Source organism: Leptonychotes weddellii, chromosome 5 (assembly GCF_054177405.1).
Source record: "Leptonychotes weddellii isolate Sample4059 chromosome 5, ASM5417740v2, whole genome shotgun sequence".
Lineage (NCBI taxonomy): Eukaryota > Metazoa > Chordata > Mammalia > Carnivora > Phocidae > Leptonychotes > Leptonychotes weddellii.
Genome location: NC_138373.1, coordinates 73,873,032 through 73,889,995, shown reverse-complemented (window position 1 = coordinate 73,889,995; position 16,964 = coordinate 73,873,032). Strand labels below are relative to the sequence as shown.

At 37.1% G+C, this 16,964-nt stretch overlaps 1 protein-coding gene across 1 annotated transcript in view; it reads left to right on the top strand.

Moving 5' to 3' along the window:
• The first annotated feature begins 4,908 nt into the window (after positions 1 to 4,908).
• The window catches only part of A2M (alpha-2-macroglobulin), a 40,565-nt gene continuing 28,509 nt past the window's right edge, over positions 4,909 to 16,964 (top strand). The window contains exons 1-11 of the mRNA XM_031041110.2: positions 4,909 to 5,088; positions 7,270 to 7,453; positions 8,284 to 8,443; positions 8,598 to 8,650; positions 10,709 to 10,729; positions 11,003 to 11,171; positions 11,796 to 11,880; positions 13,210 to 13,330; positions 14,079 to 14,193; positions 14,346 to 14,455; positions 16,460 to 16,621. Of these exons, the coding sequence (XP_030896970.1) occupies positions 5,003 to 5,088; positions 7,270 to 7,453; positions 8,284 to 8,443; positions 8,598 to 8,650; positions 10,709 to 10,729; positions 11,003 to 11,171; positions 11,796 to 11,880; positions 13,210 to 13,330; positions 14,079 to 14,193; positions 14,346 to 14,455; positions 16,460 to 16,621 (1,266 nt within the window). The 5' untranslated portion in view covers positions 4,909 to 5,002. The remainder of the gene's footprint in view (positions 5,089 to 7,269; positions 7,454 to 8,283; positions 8,444 to 8,597; positions 8,651 to 10,708; positions 10,730 to 11,002; positions 11,172 to 11,795; positions 11,881 to 13,209; positions 13,331 to 14,078; positions 14,194 to 14,345; positions 14,456 to 16,459; positions 16,622 to 16,964) is intronic.

Below are 16,964 nucleotides of genomic sequence, written 5' to 3'. Positions count from 1 at the left end.
AACACTACACCAAAAACTAATGATGTAATGTATGGTGATTAACATAACAATAAAAAATTTTAAAAAATGACCCTCCCAGGGGAAGGATGAAGGGGGGGAAATTGGGGGGGGAGACGAACCATGAGAGACAATGGACTCTGAAAAACAAACTGAGGGTTCTAGAGGGGAGGGCGGAGGGGGGATGGGTTAGCCTGGTGGTGGGTATTAAAGAGGGCACGTTCTGCATGGAGCACTGGGTGTTATAAGCAAACAATGACTCATGGAACACTACATCAAAAACTAATGATGTAATGTATGGTGATTAACATAACATAATTAAAAAAATAAATAAAATTAAATAAATAAATAAATAAATAAATAAAATGAAGGTCTACTATAGAAGCTCTGAGTATTGTCATCATGCCCATATTCCAGCCAGTGGTAAGGAAGGAAGGGGGAGTACAAAACCCAACTCTTCCTTTTGAAGTCATGAAACGCTGCTACCATCACTTCCACTCATACTCCAATCACCTGAACATAGTCATATGTCACACTCAGCTTCAAGGGAGAAGGCTAGAAAATGAAAGTTTTGAGCTAGGCAGTTTGTGCTCCACTAAAACTCAGGAGTTCTATTATTTTTTTAAAACTTTTGTTTACTTATTTGAGAGAGAGAGAGATCATGAGCCAGGGGGAGGGGCAAGGGGAGAGGGAGAAGCAGGCTCCCCACTGAGCAGGGAGCACAATACCGGGCTCAATCCCAGGACCCTGGGGTCATGACCTGAGCCGAGGTCAGACGCTTAACTGGCTGAGCCACCCAGGCACCCCCTCGGGAGTTCTATTATTTAAGCTATAAAGATAGAATTGGAGAAGGGGTAATAAGATACAACCAACAGTTTCTGCTGCATGGATGTGAAATGGATGTTTTAGAAATCGATAAATTTACTTATTCTGTTCATTACAATATTTTCTATTTTGCTATGTTCTATCTCATGTTTTTTAAATCTTGGTCATAACTCACTGATCATATCATAGCTTATTATAGATGATGACCCATAATTTGAAAAACATTGCTCTAAGCCTACTGTGTCAAACATGGTAACCAGTAGCCACATGGGCCATTGAGCACTCAAAATGTGGCTAGTCTAAATTGACATGTGTTTTAACTATAGAATCCCACACCAGATTTCAAAGACTTAGTTACAAAAAAAGAATGTGAAGTATCTTAGCTATTTTTATATTGATTAAATGTTGAAATGATAATATTTTGGATATATTAAGTAAAATATATAATCAAAATTAATTTAATCTGCTTATTTTTGCTTTTTATTGTGGCTACTAGAAAATGTAAAATTACATAGGAGGCTCACATTATATTTTTATTAAGCCATACTACTCTAAACTCTAGATGCAAATGTTAAACTCCCTTTGAATATTAATACTTGAATATTCCATAAGCACTTTATTTTTTTAATTTTTTTTTACAGAGAGTGTGTGCACAAGCAGGCAGAAGGGCAGAGGGATAGGGAGAGAGAATCCCAAGCAGACTCCACGCCCAGTGCAGAGCCCGACGTGGGGCTCTATCTCACAACCCTGAGATCATGACCTGAGCTGAAATTAAGAGTGGGACACTTAACTGGCTGAGCCACCCAGGTGCCCCTACAAGCACTTTCTAAAACCAGACTCTTTATCTTCCCAGTCCTCAGCCCTTCTTCTGTCCTTCATTCCCATTTTGTATTTCCTCTGTTTCAATCAATTAAAGACAACACAATTTACTCCATGACCAGCCAGGAAAATTGAAAGGTACATTCCATCACATTCATATATTTGCTGTGTACTATAATTTTACCTTTTAAATATGATATAAATCTATCAATCTTTTTCTAATGTGATCATGAATGCCCTAGTTCAAAAATACCATCATCTCTCACTTATATAATTAAATTAATTCCCAAACTGGACTCTCTGCCTCCTGGATTGTCTCCTTTCAGTCAGTCTTCCAAATTTCAGTAAAAGCAATCTTTCCGAGAAACAAAGCCAGAGAAGTGACTCCACTGATCACTCCCCAAGCACCTTAATAGTGCCAACAAGTTCCTTTTTGATTTGAGGACAGCTTGCTTCACCACTTTCCTGAACACATGGGCATTTTTTTCTAAACCAAGTACTTTTCATTTCATTAAATGTGTCATGATTATTCTCACCTCCTGAGCCTTTGTATAAGTCTAAACACCTTAGGTGTTTAGAATACATTTTTCATCTCCTTCTTTCCTCTGGCTAAACACTACTCATACTTCAGAGCTTAATTAAAATTTGGCTGTAGGGGCGCCTGGGTGCCTCAGTTGGTTAAGTGACTGCCTTCGGCCCTCTGACCCTCCCCCCTCTCATGCTCTCTCTATCTCATTCTCTCTCTCAAATAAAGAAATAAAATCTTAAAAAAATAATAAAATAAAATTTGGCTGTAGGGGTGCCTGGGCAGCTCAGTCGTTAAGCATGTGCCTTCGGCTCGGGTCATGATCCCAGGGTCCTGGGATCGAGCCCCGCATCGGGCTCTCTGCTCTGCAGGAAGCTTGCTTCTCCCTCTCCCACTCCCCCTGTTTGTGTTCCCTCTCTCGCTGTGTCTCTCTATCAAATAAATAAATAAAATGTTTTTTAAAAATTGGCCTTGCCATAGATTTCCTTTCCAAGCCCAAGAATGGATTATGCGCCCCTCTTATGTGGTCTCACAGCATCCTGAACTTCGATAATAATGTTTGGCTACCAAAAGGATGAGATCATGGGGCGCCTGGGTGGCTCAGTTGGTTAAGCGACTGCCTTCGGCTCAGGTCATGATCCTGGAGTCCCGGGATCGAGTCCCGCATCGGGTCCCTGCTCTGCAGGGAGTCTGCTCCTCCCTCTGACCCTCCCCCCTCTCATGTGTTCTCTCTCGCATTCTCTCTCAAATAAATAAATAAAATCTTAAAAAAAAAAAAAAAGGATGAGATCATGCCATTTGAGACAGCATGAATGGGCCTTGAGGGTATTACCCTAAGTGAGGGTATTATGCTCAATCTCTCAGACTGAGAAAGACAAATACCATATGATTTCACTCATAAGTGGAATCTTTAAAAAATGTATGAAAAATAAAAGAAGAATGGGACCTATAAGTACAGAGAACAAACTGTATTCCCCTTTCCAGTGGGAATTGGGGAGGGCATGATGGGCAAAATGGGTGAAGGGGAGAGGGAGGTACAGGCTTCCTGTTATGGAAGGAATAAGTCACAGGAATAAAAGGCACAGCATAAGGAATACTGTCGATAATACTGTATAGCAATGTATAGGGACAGATGGCTGATACTTGTTGTGGACATAGCATAATGTATAATGTATAAATTTGTCACTATGTTGTACACCTGAAACCAATGTAATAGGGTATGTCAACTATACTCAAAAAGTAAATAGGTAACATTTCATAAAAGCCCATGCACAAAAGATATTTCTAAGAGTGCTAGATGCTTGAAAGACTCAGTAGAGTGCTATCTCAGTGGACACATTGCTCAGCAGTATGTGCCATGTGTAACACACTCCTAAAAGAAACATGCACAACAGTTGTTGGTAATAGTGATAGCTGAGTGAATTAAACCATACCATTGATTTTAGTAAAGCACCATATTTAGTGCTTTGTGCTGCATGTTACACACTCCATATAGGAACATGTCCAAAAGGTGATCCTGGCAATGCTGGATTCATGAATTACTCAGTGTACTGCTATTCCCAAATAAAAAGATACAAAATATAAAAAAGAACCTATCACAGTTGAAGAACACAATAACCAATAAAAATACACTAGAGGAAATCAAGAGTAGACTAGGAGATGCAGAAAAATATATCAGAGATCTGGAAGACAAGGTAATAATAGAAAACACCCAAGCTGAAGAGCAAAAAAGAAAAGAATTTTTAAAATGAGGAAAAGTTAAGGAATCTTTTGGACAAGTAAATAAACATTCGTATTTCAGGGGTCCAAATAAATAATAATGTTTTCCTACTGGATTTTTTATTCCTTGCTTGTTTGTCTTCTTTCACACTCATAGAACATAAGACCTTTTAGTGCATATCTGTTTCTACATATTTGACCACTCCATCTCCATAATTTTCCATGATACCTAGCCCTACTAGGCTCAATAATTACTTATAAAACAACCAGAAGAATGGATGGATGAAATAGTTCATTTGATTAGGGATTGTTGAGGAGTAGCATATTTAGAAGACTGTAACAAAATTTGTTTGTATAGTAGATGATAAATTGGGTTCTTTGTTATGCACAGTACGTCAAAGCTTTTTTTTTTTTTTTTTTTTTTTGAGGTCCTGCTACTTCTCTTTTCATCTTTTCACTTTCTTAATACAGGAAAATACTTTCTATTATCATTCTTCCAGGGTCTGGCTCTTCATCCACAATCAGGTAATATCCCTAAGGTCAAAAAACTATTACTGTAATCTAATACCATTTCCATAGGGAACTATTGAATTCTGAAAGTGCTTCAACATTTGAGTAGGCATAATTAATGGAGGACTTGCAGGCATGCTGACTTGACGTGAAATAGCTATTTTGAGCCTGTCCAGTGTTGCTTAAATTGTAGCTTCCCTTGCCAACTATTCAGGCAAGAGATGTGAGGAAAGCCATAAAAGGAGCAGTGGGGAAGTGGACCGAGGGAGTAAGAGAGAGAAGGGGTTGAAAAGCCGATTAGCTGCTTCACAGTAAAACCCGGAGAAAGTCAGCACTAACGGGAATGTGGATTTTATCCCTCCAGGAATTCTATTCAGCCCATCCGGAAATAACCTTGACTGTAATTAGGCCCCTGAGAGCAATGACCCTTTCAGAGAACGTTCAGAAACCTCTACTTTGTTTAGACACCATGTGTGGGTGGAACTTCCTGTTTGCACCAGGAGCAGTATAAAGCCTAGTTGCTCTGAGGAATGTTTGGGACCAGACCATTTGCAGGGAGCAGGGTACAATACAGTCTGGTCTCCTCAGGGCCCTTTTCCCTGCAGCATGGGGAAGAACAAACTCGTTCATCCAAATCTTTTTCTCCTCCTTCTGGTCTTCCTGCCTGCAGATGCCTCAGTCTCTGGAAAACCGTGAGTTTCACAGAGAACATGAAGAATCCTTTCCTTAAAAGAGATTCCTTTGATTCTCATTTAGACGATTCATTTGTCTTTCCCATAAAACTGTCACCTTCTTATCTCTAAGGTCTCTTCCAATGATGAAATTTCATAAATCTGGTTTATTCATTCTTTACTTACTCTTAACTATTTTTCTCCAACTCTGAATCCCTGACTTTCTAAATTTTCTAGGGATATACAAAGACTTTCAAAGGGGCATTGGCAATTGATACTTTTAAAGGAAACAATTTTCAGATCCTCACATTCAGATTGATTTGCTCGAGACCATGCTATTTATCCTTTCTTACTTCTCCTTTCTTAATTGCCCATCTTCCACTTTATAAAAGAAAGACAAACCTCTCCCTCAATCAGATGTTACCATGAAGCATTGTCCTGGAGTATAAAAATCTGTAGTGTGGAATAATTTGAAATACTAATAAGGAACAATTTGAAATACTGATGCTGATGTTGAGAAAGCAAAGGATTCTAACAATGAGGGAGAAAATTCTTTTGCAGATTACGTGGTGATGATTTGTTTCAACAAAGTTGAAGGGGGATCTAAAGGAAATACCCACTGATAGATGATTAGAAGTAATTCTTGATAATAGGTACTGGGTGATTTTTGGTACCTAATGCAGAAGGAGTTCCAAGAACTGGTAACAATGATATAATTGTTTTATCTGTATTTTATTTACTTAATGTAAACAATTTTTCATGGCACTCATGTCCCTACAACTAAAAATAGCAACAGAACTAATGTTAAGCCTCCTTCAATTCTTGCAATTAAAGAATATCCATCCATGGATACATAAAAACAGCTCATTTTTCTTATTAAAGATGTGTTTCAAAAATATTTTTATTTTATATCTAATATGTGTGAATATTATAATGCATTTATTTTGTTTTGATAAGTTATATACTAGTAAGACTTGAAAATAATTCAATCCAGAAGAAAATGTTTAACAGCTTTATGGTCACATAAAGAATTAATGTTAAATTAAGCACCCATATATAATATTACATATATATGAGTATATGTCTATATATATACACATATATAGTTAATAAAGAAGCAAGAGTTATCCATAAAAATATTTCGAAGCATAAAAAATCATAGGATAAACTTCTATGTTGTAAGCGGCATGGTAATTCAAGTTTAAGGAGGAAAAAAAGGAAAGATGTTAAATTTCTGATCATACAAAAAGAACCTTTTGATGTATTTTTTAAGTTGGTCATACTGGGTATCTTATCACTATGATATTTAAGAATCCATTGAAAACTTATAGAAGACTAAGTTTTAACTTAAAATGTCATCAAAAATAATATCTTTTGCTATTATTTGTGATAAAAATATAGATGTTCACTTGAAAATATGTAAGGAATGCATAGTGTCTAAAAATTATTTTAGGAATTCTGTGAGCAAAAATGTTTGAAAACTACATAGTCAATAAAATTATATATGAGGATATTGGCAAAGTTTCTGTTCTGCTCATTGAGTTACCAAGACCCATAATTCCATCACTAGAAGGCCATTTTTGGGTGGAACCATTGTCTAGCCATGAGTTGAAAGGCAAATATTTAAAATGCAAACAGCCAGGGTTAGGTAACATGGAGATTTCATTAGTCACTTACCACAACTGAGACTTTAAACTAATGACTCACTTTCTTTGAGCCTCAGATTCCATATCTGTAAAGTAGAAGCAAGTATTTGCCACACCATTTTCACAGGGTTGTTGAATATATATAACCAATGAAAATACTGTTTATCGATTGATTTTTATAGTGCCTCTCTTGAGATTTGCTTGCTTTTTACAGCAATCCTAGTGTAAAATAGATTTACAACATGAATAAACATCAGTAGCATATATTTTATTTGAATTCAGATGCTCACATATTGTGTTCCTTAAAGTGAGGTATCCTAGCAAGTTTTAAACTATTTAAAGCTCACTTCCAGCAAAATGTTCATTGCCATGGCACTGATGGTGGAACAGGGAATAATTCTCATGCATGCCATTCAACAGCACAGATCAATGTCATGTTCATCAATATATCCTCTCTTGGTATCAAACTAACAATCATTGTGATGGAAAATAGTGCTGGTGATAACAATACCTCTCCTTTTACACTCTCCTCTAACTGGACTTCCCCCATTCCCAGGCAGTACATGGTCCTGGTCCCCTCCCTGCTCCACTCTGAAACCCCTGAGAAGGGCTGCCTCCTTCTGAGCTACCTGAATGAGACAGTGACTGTAAGTGCTTCCTTGGAGTCTCTCAGGGAGAACAGGAGCCTCTTCACTGACCTGGTGGTGGAGAAGGACTTATTCCACTGTGTCTCCTTCACTGTAAGTATGCCTATTTGACTTCATATACTTGAGTCTACCGGTTAGGATCATAGGCATCTAGAATTCAGTCAAGATAAAGATTTGAGAGCCTGGCAAAGACTTCAGAAAGAAATCTAAATATAGCAACTGTGCATAGAATGTAAGAAGCAATGCATGAATTTCCAACCATGGGAGACAAATACTTATAGGCATATTAAAAATCAACTTAATGATCAAAGAAAATTTCTATTAGCCAGGAGGGGAAAAGTAGTATCCACTAGACAAAAGGAAAATGTGACTTCTTAAAATTAAAATGGAAAAAATGTTAATAAGGCAAACGAGACCAACACATGACATAAGCCTCGAGTGGTGGTCTGACAGGAGCACATCAGCCCATATTAAAAGGGAAAATTGTAGAAATTACTATAAGCAAATATCCACTATCTCTTCAGAGTTGCCCATATATAAAATGCTTACAGCCTACGGCCATTAAGATATGGTAACTTCGTTTCCCATAGCCTTAAATATGCTTCTACCATGCCCCTTTAGCACAGAACATCAACTTGGTAAAGTTCATTATATAATTGAATCAAGACTGTATTGGCTGATCTATAAGGAGATGTGAGTCTCACTTATGACCTCTTTTACTGATGTATTTTCCTCCATCTTCTGTTCTGTCTCCCCATTTATAAAATGATGGAAGTAATTCCTGTCCATGCCAACTTCCCCTGATGAAAATGAGGGGGTGCAGTGAAGTAAAGGGGCCAGGTCTCCAGGGAAGAGAGGAACAGAGAGTGTAGGAGGAAACTTGGAAGACTGAATGGGTTCTCGGGGTCTGTCCTATATTTCAGGTCCCAAGATCTCCGTCCAATGAGGAGATCATGTTCCTCACTATCCAAGTGAAAGGACCAACCCAAGAATTCAAGAAGCGGACCACAGTGGTGGTTAAAAACCAAGAGAGTCTGGTCTTTGTCCAGACAGACAAACCCATCTACAAACCGGAGCAGACAGGTATGAAGAGGCTCTACAGTCAGAACAACTCCTTCCTCCCCTACATTTTCCCCAGTCAAAGACTCTATAGTCCTGGTTCTTTAACAGTTTTTTTGGCCGGCTGGTAAGCCTGATTTAAGGTTTCTGGGACTCATGGAAAATATTTCTGTTTCAGTGAAGTTTCGTGTTGTCTCATTGGATGAAAATTTTCACCCCCTGAATGAGTTGGTGAGTCTCCAAATACTATCTAGAATCATTATTATCTGTGTAAACAATCTGGGAGCCTGGTTTTGGTGCTGGGGGAGGACTAGGGCAAGGAACAATCTGGTATCACTAGCAGTGATTTCTGGCATTACAATAGTGCAAGATCCTCATTTAAACCAGAATCCCAGGTCAAAGAAGTAGCTAATTCTTTCCATCTTGGTACTGGTACTTAGTCAATTGTCACACAATTAAACTTACTCTTTATAAAGTTCTCCATTAGGCAAATTAGAAAGATATGTTAAATAATAGCTATGCCTACACCATGAAATAATTTAAATTCAAATAACTTCTCAAAGATTTAGAATTTTTCTAAACACACCTACCAGAACCTCTTCTATCAAGGAAGAGTGTAATCAGTGTTTGTTCTTTGAGACTAACACCTGATACTTATAAGAAATAACTCTTTCAACTTTAATGCAGACATCAAACCAGAAAGTCTTAATTTTTCTCTCCCAAATCTGCTGCTCCACCACATCTTCTTATCTCACAGGCAATTCTTTTCTTCTAACTCCTAAAACAAAAGCTTATCGTGGGGCACCTGGGTAGCTCAGTTGGTTAAGCAACCGACTCTTTATTTTGGCTCAGGTCATCATCTCAGGGTCCTGGGATCGAGCCCAGTTTCGGGCTCTGTGCTCAGCGGGGAGTTGGCTTGAGGATTCTCCATCTCCCTCTGCCCCTCCTTCCACTCCCACTCTCTCCCTTTAAAATAAATAAATAAATCTTAAAAAAAAAAAAAGATTATCGCATAATCCCTGTTTTCTCTTTTTCTCTCATATCTACATCCACTTTATCAGAAAATCATGTTAGCTTGAAATATATCCAGACTATTTCTATTTTCTCACAACCTGAATTGCCACAATCTCATCCTGGCCAATATCACCTCTAAACAAGGCTGTTGCAATAACCCTGAAGCTGATCTTCTATTTTCTACTTCCATTCCTCTATCTAAAATAAACACCTCATCCGTCACTCTAGCAGTCTTACCCTGCTTCATTTTTTCTTCTCAGCATTTCACTACCTAATATAAATCAGGTGTATACATATATATATATACACACATATATATATGTTTATCATATACATTTTATCTTTGAGATCTATATCATTGATATAGATCTCAAATAAATACTGAACATCAAGTAAATATCAATATCAAATTATAAATATAAAATATTAAGTATATATAAAATATGTATCTCCTAAATATATGTGTGTGTATGTGTTTCTTATATATCCATCCCTATTAGAATGCAAGCTCCATGAGAGTAGATATATTGTTCTTTTGTGCTTTGCTGTGCTCCCAGCATCTAGAATGATGCACAGCACATGGTAAGCACTTAATAAATATTAGTTTTTTAAAAATGACTAACCAGGGGCACCTGGGTGTCTCAGTCATTAAGCGACTGCCTTCAGCTCAGGTCATGATCCCAGGGTCCTAGGATCGAGCCCCTGCATTGGGCTCCCTGCTCAGCGGGAAGCCTGCTTCTCCCTCTCCCACTCCCCCTGCTTGTGTTCCCTCTCTCGCTGTGTCTCTCTCTGTCAAATAAATAAATAAAATCTTTAAAAAAAATAAAAATAAAAATGACTAACCATTGATAGTGGAGGAGCTATTCTTCCTCTTTATTCTTAGTACTAAGAATTCTGTGACCATTTCAATATTTGGGTCTGAGTATGGTTCTTATAGTTCTGTTAGTGTTTATTTCTTAATCTATAAAATTTCCTAACAAAGGAGTGTTCCTCACTAGGATGCCCATAAGTATTTAAGTAATGTTAGTAAATCTCATTCTTAATGAATGGCTGTGCACATGGATATTTGTTGCTGATGGCCTAATAAGTTCTTAATATTATTTATTAATTGCTTAAAATAGATTAATTAAAAGTTTTGTAAAATTTAACTTGGATTTTTTTTTTCTGTTTTACTACAGATAGAGTTACTCTACGTAAAGCTGTCTTGCTTATAAATCAGAATTGAGACTATTTGAGAATAATTCTACATTCCTTTATTTCTCTTTTGTCTTTCAGATTCCACTAGTATACATTCAGGTAAGCAACATGAAACATTCCATAAACTGAATTAAATAAATTTAGAGAAAATGTTCATATTTGAGAGGTTCTTACCATATACCAGGAACTTGTCATTGAGGGAGAAACCTTTGAGCTCATATCGCACTAGATGGTTCTAACTCATCTGTCCTCCCCACCCCTCACCATCACCCCATTGGTTTATTTGTGGCTAACATAGGAGTTTCCATAGATTTCTTTTATTGTCTCTAATGTTCTAAGCTCTTTTATAAGTTACAATTACTGTATCCATAGGACCCGAAAGGAAATCGCATCACACAATGGCAGAAACTCAAATTAGAGAATGGTCTCAAGCAATTGAGCTTTCCCCTCTCGTCCGAGCCCTTTCAGGGCTCCTATAAGGTGGTGGTGCGGAAGGAATCAGGTGGAATGACAGAGCATGCCTTCACCGTGGAGGAATTTGGTATGGATTATGAGAAGTCATGGAGCATTTTTCTTCATATCTAAACTTCTAGGGCCTAGAATTTGAGCTTATTTAGAGTCCTTCTATTTCCTATGTGTGAGGTTGAGCTTTGAGTAGAATCAATTATATCTAATTCCAATGAGACTATCAGTGATTTGTGAATAGAACTTCATATAGCTTGGTTAATTTTGTAATAATTTTTAATCTCAAAAAATATGTAAAACATTCTTGTTTTAGACAAGTCTTCCATAATTCATTAAGGTTACAGTGATCTGTCACCGTCCTTCAATCAGAATATCCATTTGAGGGGTGCCTGGGTGGCTCAGTCAGTTAAGCATCTGCCTTGGGCTCAGGTCATGATCCCAGGGGTCCCTGCCCAGCGAGGAGTCTGCTTATCCTTCTCCTTCTCCCTCTGTCCCTCCCCCTGTTCATGCTCTCTCTCTCTTTCAAATAATTAAATAAAATCTTAAAAAAAAAAGTATCCATTGGTAGTAAGGTGGTTGTATTGGAGAGTATAGCTACATATTCAGAGCCCTAAAATATTACTAGGGAATTGTTACTGAAAATACTAATTCCCCAAAAGTTGAAAAACAATCACTGACTTCCTTTATCTCCAATGAACAGTGCTTCCCAAGTTTGAAGTGCAAATAACAATGCCAAAGATAATCACTATCCTGGAAGAAGACGTGAATGTGTCAGTATGTGGCCTGTGAGTTTATATATTTTTTAATTTTTTGAGAGAATTATTTAAAGGAGACTCATCATTTGGGATATTTTGACTTATTTCTTCAGGAGCAGTGAGAGCACAAATACCTTAAATGCACGGGATCATCCCATCTCTGGAACCTTCCTCACCTGTTGCTTTTCTATTTTTCCTTCTTATTTTCTTTCATGGTCTTACCAGTATTATTATAACTATCATGGGACAAGCAACTGTTCCTAGAGAAGCTATCTACTAGGATTGATTCTGAAAGTGACAAAGACTCACACACACACACACACACACACACATACACACACACACACGGAATAGTGTTGAAGGGTATACTGACCTTCCCTTCCCCAGGTTGTAGAGGAAATTCTATCATCAACAGATCATTTACCTGACCTTGCATGCCTAGTGGAAAAACAGCTTAAATTCAGAATTTGTAGAGATAGGCATATTACCAAAATCTCAGCTGAGTCATTGGTCTACCTAAGGCATATCACATACCTCTCAGCACTACCATTGTTACTGATGAGACTGGATATGATCTCTCAGTTTGGTCCTTCTCAACCTTGAAAATTCATGTTTCTAATATCCTATGCTCCCATCTCCAGTAGTCCAGGGGTAGCACTAGCAGAAAGAGCACAGAGGGAAGAAACCAGCCCTGCCTAAAGACCACACATGTAATGCACCATGATTCAGCTGGGTCCCTGAACTGTCTCAGAATAATCACCCCCAAGTTCCTGATCCCACATAACTGGTGAGCCAACACTCTTACAAATAAAGATACAGAGGATATTTCAGGTAGGGAAGGAAACAAATGCCCTTGAAAACACATCAACCATCAATGACATATAAGTATATATGGCACAACCCCATTTTTGTAAAAAGTAGACAAGTTAAATTCCATATAAATAGAGAGAGCTACACATCGGAAGAAGGTAATGGAAGGGAACACCACTGTACTAATGGTTTGTATTCCTAAGTAGAATTGAGAGCATTTTCTCTCTCTAATTTTCATTTTGTTGGTACTTTTTTTTTCTTTTAAGAACAGGTGTAGCTTTGGTAATAAGAAATATATCTTTTTAAAGATGAAATTAAAAATAAAAAATAAAGGGAAAAAAAGATATGATCAAAGAAGCCTGTGGCACTGGAGATTTTTTTAAAAGGGTCATAACTTAGTTTACTTGCTCTCAAAACTGTGAGAGCCCAGCAGAGATTAGAGAGAAGAACAGAGGGTAAACATACTATCACTAAGGGGGGAATAGAAATAGGTAGAAAATGGGGATGTTCGATGTCTGCTTGATTCATTTGGCAATGTTCTTATGACAGATACACATATGGGAAGCCCGTCCCAGGACATATGATGATGACAGTGTGCAGAAAGTACAGTAACCCTTCTAGCTGCTATAGTGGGGAGTCACAGGCCGTCTGTGAGAAATTCAGTCACCAGGTAGGTGGAAAACCGTTCCTTCTAGGGACTAACAATGGAGACATTGTTGATAAGCAGTGAATTACAACATGGTGCTAACTCAGGAAGAGAGCAATCTGTAGGAGAATTCCGTGTTAGCTACACTGATTTTTAAATATCAGCGATTTAACACAATGGGAATTATTTATTTCTTGTAATTGTCCACTGTGGGTGTTCTTGGTTCACCAATCTCCCAGAATAATGAAAGTTGAGCAATCTCCAATACTTGGCATCCAAAGCTGCCTTGGGCATCTACCTGTATGAAGGAAGAAGAAAAGGCATTATACCTGTTACAATTTGGATGGAAAGGGTATAGGTTTTGCCTTCTTTCCATGAGCAAGAACTTGTCACATGGCCCCTCCTAGGTGTCAGGGAGGTAGGAGACATGGTCTCCAGATGGGCAGCCCCTTCCCAGCAACACCTGTATACTATGGAAGGGGAGCTCGACTTCGGTGAAAAGTTAGCTCCCTGCTACAGTAGGATTACTCACAAATTTTTAAGGCATTTCTATCTCATTAACTCTAGGGACTATCAGATACTAAGAAATATATCTATTATAAACCAGATACTATTATGAAATGCAATCATAATTAATCCATAGAGAATATTTATTGTGTTCTTATCATAGAAAACCCCTAGTTTATAATGTCCCAAAAAAAATCTCACTGGATTAATTGACCACTGATCTGTCCAGTATTATGTTTTTGTATTTTATTTTATCCCCTACTAGCTAAACAGCCAGGGCTGCTTCCCTCAGCAAATAAAAACCAAGATCTTCCAGATGAAGAGACAAGGGTATGAAATGAAACTTGAAGTGGAGGCCAAGATCCAAGAAGAAGGAACAGGTTTGCATACAGCTTGGGTATGGGAGAAAAAACAATGAACATAGATTTATTTCCTTTGCCAAACTATGAACTGAAAGGGAAGTAGTAGTGTAAGAAGTTCAGGGAGATCATCCTTTCAAAAAAACTTATTTTTTTCTTTTTCTTTTTTCCAGAGATAGAATTAACTGGAAAAGGATCCATTGAAATAACAAGAACCATAACCAAACTCTCATTCGTGAAAGTGGACCCATACTTTAGACAAGGGATCCCCTTCTTTGGGCAGGTGAAGTATTTTCTAAGTCACAAATCAAATTTGGTACTATCACTTAATAAGTACATCATATTCTGCTAAAACCAGATCTGGTTTATTATCTATTGACTAATGTAACCAAAAGTATAAAACCACATAAAAATAAATCTGTCCCTCTATAAATTGATATATGAAATCTACAAAATTACTCGAAAGCACCATCATAATTAGAAGTGGTTTTTTTTTTTTTCACCTTTGGCACAATCTTTTGTGTGTGATATCACTCAATCTTTTCTTGGTTTACCAGTAGTCTCGGATTTTTATATTTCTCACAAAAATCTCAAAATTTATGGTGGCCACTTACATTATCCTGCTAACACTAACTTTGTATGGAAATGAGTGGGTAGATGGCTTTAATTTTTATTTTGAAGTATAAAAGATTCCACTGTACCTGGTGTTTCTTTCATGGATATTATATTTACATTATTTTCTCTATAATAGCAAGAATATATTTTTAAAAAAACAGTGCACATAAAGGCAAAATACTGTTATTTAAGGCTTCCAGATTTTAAAAATATAAATTTTCTCATGTATCTACAAAATACCTTGTATTGTTATTTTTTGTATTATAAGCAGACGTACAGATGGATCTTTCTGACTCCAGAGGTCTGAATGGCAGTTTTATGTCCACCAATGTATAGTTATTGTGTATCATATTCTTAATGGAAATGTTATAAGGTTTTAGGTGTGGAGACTATAAGACAGAGAGGGACTAGACCCCACTAAGGTGGGGTGGAGTATGTTTTAGAATATTTTGATTATGTTATGACAGCAAAAGATTTGAGAAACTTTAGTCACTTCCTAAAATGAATAGTCCATTTATTTTTAACTTCTCAGAGATATATTGTACTTTTTTGATATTTCATTCCTGCTAAGTAACTACCCCATTAGTCATAAGACTCTTTCATCAAAAGAGAATCAGAATTTTGTACCTATCCTTGTCTTTGTATGTGCAGCCAATAGTTCATTGGCAAACTCAGATTTTATTAATCAATTACAAATACGGATCCAAGTCTTCCAGTTGTGCTTCCTTCTCCCAAATTGTGCTTCCTTCCTTGGTAGAAGGAAGAATCATCATCTTTGCAATCTGAATCAGACTACTCATCTACTACTGAGTTCAATATTAGCAGTAATTTGACTTTAGGCCCTTATGAAATACTGTATGATTCTCCTCAACTTTGCATTTTTCACATGGGAAGTGCCTCATAATATCTGCCTACCTTTCAAAAGTTTGAAAGTCTAGATTGAGAAGCAGATGCATAAAAAACAACTAGAAAAGTACACAGGGTAATGCATTAGCAATTGTTAACTTGGGCACTTATTATACTTTAGAACACTAACCCATAGAAAGTTAAGGGTTGGTCACAAAATAAGTGTTTGGGGCTCAATTAAATTTGGCTAAAGAGTTAAAAATTTTCATTACTATCTAACACTTGTGCTCTGTGACTCTCCAAGAGTTCTATATAGTACATGGCATTTCCAAAATATCCACAGAATACTTTTTTTCAGGTCACCCCCATCATCAGCTCCATGATTCTCTACATTTTCAGACTGTTTTATTTTATTTTGTTTTATTTGGGGGGGAAGGGGCAGAGCAAGAGGGAGAGAGAGAATCCTAAGTAGGCCCCTCACCCAGTACAGAGCCCGATGCAGAGCTCAATCCCACAACCCTGAGATCAACCTGAGCTGAAATCAAGAATCAGATGCTTAACCGACTGAGCCACCCAGGCACCCCCACAATGCTTTATTTTTCGTCTTAGGGCTGATTACTCCTAAATAAATATATAATATCTGTGCATTTATTTAACATCTATCTCTTTTCTATGATGGCAGGAACTTTGTTTTGTTCACCGCTGTAGCCTCAATGCCTGGAACCATGTCCAACATATAGGACATAATAAATATTTGTGATAAAATGAATGTTTGGTGACTGCTGGGTATTAACCATATAACTGATCCACAGATTTTAATCTTCAGGTTCAGCTAGTGGATGGGAAAGGTGTCCCCATGCCAAATGAACTCGTCTTCATCACAGCAAATGAAGCTAACTATAACTCCAATGCTACCACTGATGAGCATGGCCTGGTTCAGTTCTCTATCAACACCACCAACACTATGGGTACCTCTCTCACTGTCAGGGTAAGTTTGAAGAGAAGTACCAGTGACATGAAGGAGCCTTGGAAATAAGGTTGCAACCTAAAAGTGATGAAATTTCCAAGTTATATTTAGTCCTATGGAAATGGAAAAAAAAATAATAAATAAATAAATAAATAAATAAATAAATAAATAATAAACGTAACGCCCTTCAGTTTGCAGGGTGGTGGGAGTAAATGTGATATTTAATTTCTTTTTTAACAGTTGATACGTTATTTTGAAATAAAAATAAATAAAAATTTACTTATAAAAAAATGATAATATATATTAAAGCACTTAGTAAGCTCCCTTTACCTTGAATATTATTATTGTAAAAGTCCAGTTTAAC